This window comes from Gossypium hirsutum, chromosome A12 (assembly GCF_007990345.1).
Source record: "Gossypium hirsutum isolate 1008001.06 chromosome A12, Gossypium_hirsutum_v2.1, whole genome shotgun sequence".
Lineage (NCBI taxonomy): Eukaryota > Viridiplantae > Streptophyta > Magnoliopsida > Malvales > Malvaceae > Gossypium > Gossypium hirsutum.
Window position 1 is genome coordinate 91,529,145 of NC_053435.1, and position 7,433 is coordinate 91,536,577.

At 33.6% G+C, this 7,433-nt stretch overlaps 1 protein-coding gene across 5 annotated transcripts; it reads right to left on the reverse strand.

The window, feature by feature from the left end:
* Positions 1-3,430: 3,430 nt before the first annotated feature.
* On the reverse strand, positions 3,431-7,179 carry LOC107934496 (squamosa promoter-binding-like protein 16). Of its 5 annotated transcripts, none has more exons than XM_016866940.2 (4): positions 6,672-7,179; positions 4,873-5,251; positions 4,252-4,388; positions 3,431-4,160 (listed from the first exon to the last, which is right to left on the reverse strand). In XM_016866940.2, the coding sequence occupies exons 2-4, from the start codon at positions 5,079-5,081 to the stop codon at positions 3,598-3,600; spliced, it is 909 nt and encodes a 302-aa protein (XP_016722429.1). In that variant the 5' UTR covers positions 5,082-5,251; positions 6,672-7,179; the 3' UTR covers positions 3,431-3,597. The 5 variants fall into 5 exon arrangements, with proteins under 5 accessions (XP_016722429.1, XP_016722431.1, XP_040939005.1 ...); XM_016866942.2 differs by having other exon boundaries at positions 4,873-5,205; positions 6,672-7,128; XM_041083071.1 differs by having other exon boundaries at positions 4,873-5,270; positions 6,672-7,128.
* Between the last annotated feature and the right edge of the window lie 254 nt (positions 7,180-7,433).

The window sequence follows — 7,433 nt, forward strand, 5'->3', positions numbered from 1 at the left end:
GACTCCGTATAAGACCATAGCTGGGCTATGGCATCGGTATAATGTGATAATGTGATTCCGTATAAGACCATGTCTGGGATATGGCTTCGGTATGATATGTGAACCGTGTAAGACCATGGCAAGGCTATGGCTTCAGTGTGTGATGCGTAACAATGTGAAAGTCCATAGTTTACTATGGCAATGTGATAATGAAGCACTCAATTCTCTTATTGTTCCCTAATTTGACAATGAAGTAAATGAGAAATGGGCCTAAGGGAGTTAAATTGTGAGTAGCCATATGGAAATTATTCCAATGAGTTATTAATGAAATTGTGATTTGGAGGATGAAATAGTTAAACTAATAGATATATGATTGTGTACGATATTTGATATGATTTGTGTTTATATACCTATGAGCTTACTAAGCTTCAATAAGCTTACTTGTGTGTGTTTAATATTTTTACGTAGATTGACTTGAAGTGAAGTGGGTAAATCAGATCAACACAACAAGGCACACTATTCAGATCAATTCTGGTAGTTTTTGTTTTATGTTTAAAGATTTATATGGCATGTATAGAGTTTGAATGAATTGAAGTAAAGATGTTATGAACTAGTTAACAATATTTGTACTAAAACAGTTTTTGGTAAGTAGCAGTAGTTTGACTTTGAAAATTCACCATAAATTGTGGAAATTGAGTTAAGGGCTGGAAAAAAATGAGATTAAAGCCTAATGAGTCTAGTTTCATATAGAGGAAACGGTGCATGCAATTGAATTTTATGTTATGAGATATTTGAGACAGAGTCTGAATAACTTTGAGTTCCCCTGTTCTGATTTTAGAAAATCATTAAAAATTTCAAAAAAATAATTCTGAGTCATACTGTATATGTATGGATTCCTCATTGGGTCTATTTTTAAGAGAAACAAACGGCATGGTTATTTGAATTTTTTACAGAGAGAAATTTGGTTCATAGTGCACAGGGGTCAAAGTAGCCAAACCCTGAAACAGGGGAGGATTTAACTAAAAAACTGTACTAATTGGACCAACCAAAAATTATAAAAAAAAATTTGGTAAGCAGATATATGAGTATAAATTCGGGAAAAATTTACGGATTTGGGTTTCGAGTTTTATAACTCGAGATATGAATTATTTAGCAACTATGATGCAGTTGGACAGCTTGTCTGAAAAGTATGATATAAATTATCTAAATTTGGTTAAGTGCTCAAATAAGTTTAGTAGTTCCTTGTGCTCGACTCCGGCAACGGTCTCGGGTAAGGGGCGTTACACGATAAGATGATATACCACGTCACGACTAGAGTTGCCCATGAGCCGAATCAGGTCGGATCAAGTGAAATAATTAGGCATGTTTTCTAGGCCTAGGCTGAAAATGGGCCTAAAATTTTGCCCAAGCCCCGCCTAGCATGCTTGTATTAAAATTTTTTATATTATTATTTTTATATAAAAGTAAATTTAAAAAATGTAATACATCAAATATGCTAAAAATATTAAAATAAATGTTTCCCACAAAATGGGAAAAAAGTTGAAAAAATAGATACTAGATAAATGCAACTTAGTAAGCAAATATCTCTAAAATAGTAGCAAAATTAATAATAAAACAAGAGTTATACAATATCCAAACAATAACAACAAAATAGTAACAATATAATAGCGAAATGATAATAAAAAATAAAAAAGAGTAAAAAATAACAGCAGTAACTTTATTTTTATTTTTATTTTTTTGCAAATTCGACCCAATCCAAAAAAAATTACCTGAGGCTCAACCCGTTTGGAAAACGAGCCTTATTTTTTGTCCAAGTTTATCTTTCAAGTCTATATTTTTTCCCAACTCCTCACTTTTTGGACAGGCCTTCAGGCCAGGTTGAGTGGCCCGACCCATGGACAAGTCTGGTCATGATGTGGCGACGTGTATTCAACTTAAACTGGATGGATTTCTTCTCCTAGTTAAAGTCTGTAATCTTTTCCCAATTAAATTTTGATTAGTCTAAGAATATTTTAGTCACGATAGGACTTAAACATTAACCTATTTAAAGGGTATTTATAACATTGTTTAAAGAGTTAACAGAATATCTGTTACGTGAGATTTGATGAAGAGCTTTGTTTTCGAGTTTTGGATTTTGCTTTTTGAGATTATTTTTTTCATCTTATACTCTTCGTTGATTTGTCAAAATAGTGAATTTTCTTTATTCGTGATTTTTCCTCTTTGAGGGTTTTTCACATAAAATATTTGTATTTATTGTTCTCTATTTTTCTTACTCATTATTTATACTAGTCAATTCCCAACCCATTTTGAGACGATTATCTCAACCTTGACCTCTTAAGATTCTATTATCTCAAGTTTCTCTCCTTTTCGAACTTAATTCCAACTTTAGAAGTAGAAGTTGCCGGCTATCAAAAAAACATGTACATTACTCAAAATTTTAACCATTCTCTCTCTAATTTCATAAAATAGTATCCAGCTAAAATAAAATGGAAAGCCCTCTAACCTTGAATTTGAGCTGACGGCAATGGAAGAAATCTTGAGGAAATTTCTTTTCTTTTTTCTCTCTTTTTATGCCGTTTGGGAAAGAGATGAAATGGGCCCTTCTTTCATCTTTTCTATTATTATTAAGTTTAATTATAAGTAAATAAATAGATCTAATGGCTATAATCATACTTGAGTGAAGTTAGTGGAAATCAATTGTATAAATTATGGTTATCCACTAACACAAACCTAATGATGGTTAATCTACATTAAAGTCCTTGGTTTAATAACTTTTAGGGGCTTAGATTAATGATGCATCTAATCTTTCTAATGTTTGTTATTCCTTCAATTTAATCCTTATGTTTCAATTACCAAATTCTCTAACTTCTCTTAACCTCTCAACCAAGCCCAAAGCCAACTTAGCTCCTAAGCTCAAATTTTAACTTTTCTTTATTTTTCATAATATTTGAATAATTTTAATAAAATTTATATATTTTTCTAAAAAAATCATGACTTCTAAAATTTTTCTGTACTTTTTTTTATAATTTTTAATAGTTCTTTCTATATTTTTCTAAAAAATAATAATGTTTTTCTATATTTTTCTAAAACTTTTTATTACATTTAAAAATTTTCTTTAATTTCTTTATAGTTTTATTTATAAATTTATAATAAATTTTTTTATGAATTTTATCATTTATTATAAAAAAATTTAAAAATTAGAAATTTAATAAATTTTTTACTTAAATAATCAATTAAGTTATGGTAAAATAAAAAAAATCAAATAAAAGGAAAAATGAATTTAAGGAATTTTAATTGAATGCAATTACAATTCAAAAAGCTCAATTAACTGCACTTTCTCGCAACCAGCTTAATTGAATTTTTAATTACCTCTTTAAATGGTTAGCAAGGATATTAGCGTTGAGAACAAAAATAGAAATGACGAGGAAGAAACTGCTATTGCAGAAGAACATATTTAAACAAAAGTTCATTAAATATTCTGAAAGCAAAACACAAACAAGTTCATAAATTTGCAACCGCATAATATGGGCTTTAAACATTCTAATTTAAAGGGATAACCCTTTTCGTTTTATTACTCAAAACCATCTGATTTGAAGGAATAATGGAAAGGGCAGATATTCACTCCCATGAGAAGGAGAGTGTATGGTGAGCACCAGTTGCAGAGGAACCAAGATGTTCATTTTGGAACATTTCATGCCCTTGGAGGTGGCTGTTGTTACCTCCAACATCGGCATCCAAAATGGCGGTCCCGACTGGCTCACCTCCCATTCCTCCTACATCATTAAATTGCAAGTTTGGGATGAAGAAGGAAGCAGAGGCAGGCTGCACCAAGGGGCTCAAACCTATCTCCCGAGTCTCAGCCGGTTGCGATGACAGAAGAGAGAGAGCACGATTAGAGTCAATAGATTGATTCAACTCATCGGAGAACGTTTTCCGGCTGTTGTCACCACTGCTTGACGCCTCGAGAAACGGTTGACAAAGGGAACCACTTCCAGGGTGTGATGAAGCGGTGGTTTGTAAGAATGAGAAATGCTTTTCTCCTTTGTGGTGGTTATCAGATGAGAATCCAGGGAACAAGCTATTTCCGCCGCTGAAGTTTATCAACTTCATATCACTTTCCACTTTCACACCTCCCATCCAAGAATGCATTTGAGAGCTACCGATTGGGAAATATCGAGTACCTGCACCACACTCTTCTTCCACATCAAAACACTTGGCCAAAATGAAGGTGAAAAAAGCTTCCATTCTAATATCAACATTACAAAACCAAACCTTGGTGATTGTATGGCAACCCTCCTGAATTTACAGACATGAAATCGGGTTGAGGCTTTCGCCGTCGTCGGTTATGTCCATCAAGACGTTTCCTGCAGCTTCGTTTCACTTCATCGAACTCTACCAACGAATGAAACCTAATCAAATGCATTCACCCGTAACTCAGCTCTTATCTTTAGTAGCAAATCACACTAGAATAGTAAGCTGATATGATGATGAATTGAAATGAATTTTCCAAATACGTAAAGTACAAAGAAACAATGGTATCATGTAGCGTTAAGAGGATGTCTTTCAGACTAATATCAAGTACACGCCGAACATGCTTCAGATTTTTTATTTATTTAAAAATGCTTTACAATATTTAGGTGCTCTACAACAAAACATAATAGAATTCAGACAACAAATAAAGCTCATGCTTAACAAAACATGCTAGGCAGCTACTATTTGATAAACAAAACCGTGAGTCAGAAATTTCACCGTAGAACTGCAATTTGGGGGCAAGAGAAAGCAAACAATCAAATCCCAATCAAAAGTGCTGCAGTGCAAAATAATTTGAGTAAAAATAAACAAAAACTATGACGGTAACAGTAAGTTGATACAAGAGGTTCCAAATAAATTTACCTGCTACACTGCTGGCAAAAGCGCTGTTCTTGACCCCTAATAGTAACTTTGGGGGTCTTAGAGTGGACTTCGCATACTTTATGGCGTCGATGGTAGTCCCTGCATTTGCTGAGGTCCGCAGTGCAACCATCAACCAAGCATGAAGGTACTTGGTTTCCGGTGGCAGGCGCCCGAGCTCTTTTAAACGAAGCAGATGACGATGATTCCATCCCTTAACTCCAAAATGCCAACCCCAAACCTGCTTAACCTAAACACCTACTGGATTTCAACAGCCTAATATCGCTGCAACACTCGGCTAGGCTAGCGCTAGCTTTCAACTCCTTTTCTATTTTTCTGCGTTTCAATTCTTCATTCCTATCAGTTAATCAAATCTTTGACCCTACTGACATAAAAAATACCTGATCCAATTACCAAAGGGTTCTTCATAATATAGCAGAAAACTAGAAGCAGACCAACAATTTCTGACTACAAACGCTGGCTTGCATAAGAATTACGGCATAAAAATTACATTTCAGGATTAATGTGTAAACAGATACTGGGGCAAACCTTTTACCTTTGAAGAAGAATTAGAGGAAGGGGATTGGGTTGGATTGGATGGAGGTCTCATAATATGAAGCATAGTACAAGTTATTCATCAATGATGGCCAAATCCAAGGTGTTGACAATTAAGGAGTTACCTTTTTCATAACTTAAAAATATAAATAAATAAATAAAAACACTTAGTAAAAAAAAATAAACACAAAACACAAATATAAACTATAAATGAACTATGAGAAATACAATTGGAATTTTGTAATATACAAAGAGATTAAAAACAGTCAGAGTGTTTAATTAATATTTAATAAATTGTTAAAAAATAAACAAGTAAGATAAAAAGATGTTTTTTTTTAAGATAAATGATAATTTCTAACTCTTGTAAATTTTTTGTAAAAATAAAACTTTACCACCACCAATATGTTAAATAAAAATCTTGAGATAAATTTTAAAAACACCAAAACGTTTAATTTGACTTGAATTTTCCATAGGTTTGAAATTCGAGAACATAATTTTAAAATTCTAACTATTAATTGTGTTTGTGATAAAGAGAAAGAGGGAGGGTAACTTGTAGCATAAAGACAGTACGGATATTTAATCAAGACTTTTTCATTTAATAAAGAAAAAAAGGGATCGGATTGCCCAGTTTTAAACTGTATGGTTAGAATTTATTAATTTATAAAATAAAAAAAAAAGGAACTTGTAAAAGTGAGCAAAGCAACCATTTCCAATAGAAGAAAGAGTGCGCAAGTAGTAGTATGGAGGAGTAGCAACAAATGAAAAGGAAAACAAAAAAGGCTAAACTCTAAAAGGGAAAGGGTGGGGGAGGCTGCCTTAATGGTCATTGCGCTCCAATAGTAAAGTCCCAACTTTTATTGTAGCTATAAACTTGTCAACATCATTGGAGTCAACACTCTTATTCCTACCACAAATTGCATGGAAGATATTTTTGGAAACAAAGAAAGGCCTTTCACCCCAAGTTTTTCAAATAAAATTCAATTGTTGAACTTTTAAAAAAGAAAATTAGTAGTAGACATGTATTATGTTTGAAGTGGAAGGACGACAAGCACATTGACTGAAAAAGAAAAGACCCCATATGGGTCCTTTCATTAGCAACCAGTAGGAGCTAAACAACTCCATAGTTTATAACCATAATAATAATTCGTATACTTACTGATACATCCAACTTGTATTGTTAGCATGAACTTTAAAAAAAAGAAAGATTAATGATGAAAAAGGGGTAAGTGAGAAGAATAAAAGGGTACCTGAGAGGAAGAATCTGATGTGGGTAAGGGGGCGCAGTGGCAGTTCTCAGATAAACCGTGAAAAGGAGAGGGAAAGTTGAAGTGAGGAATTTAGCAGGAAATGGAAAAACTTGGAAACTGTGGACTCCAAAAGTACTAAGAGAGAAGTGAAGTTACAAGAAAAGAAGAAGAAGACGTAGGCACGGATATGCTGACAACAGTTCCATCCCATCAAAAAAGAGAAGTGAATGAAAGACAGAGCAGAGAGGAAGAGGAAGAAAGCGAGAGGTGGTATATGAGGGAATTTATTGCTAGTAAAGAAGCGGGTAAGAAATGGATAATGTGTAATGGAGAGAGAGATGTAGGAATGAAATTAGTAAAAAAAAAAAAGAGATGCCGATGAAAAAGAAAGCGGGGTTCAACGTTGAGCTTTCCAATTCTCTTTCCTTCCTTTTTAGGCTTTAATGCCTCGAAACCAGTTTGGATTTTAAAATATAAAATAAATCCTCTATTTAAATAAAAAAGGAGTGGCCAGGAAGGGTATAGCGTACTTGCTTTCAACTTTTAAATACAGAAATCCAAAGAACGGTAGAAAGGGGAAGTTGGGAACCAAGGTTGTTAGTAGTTAGTAATCGGTACTAGTTAGCTATTGGTTTTAAGGTGTGTTTTGATTAGAGGTGTGCATGGGCCGGGCGGCCCGGCCCGAAGGGCCACTCAAAAAATGAGAGAGTTTAGGTAAAAATATAAGCCCGAAAAATGGGCTTGGACAAAAAACGAGGCCCG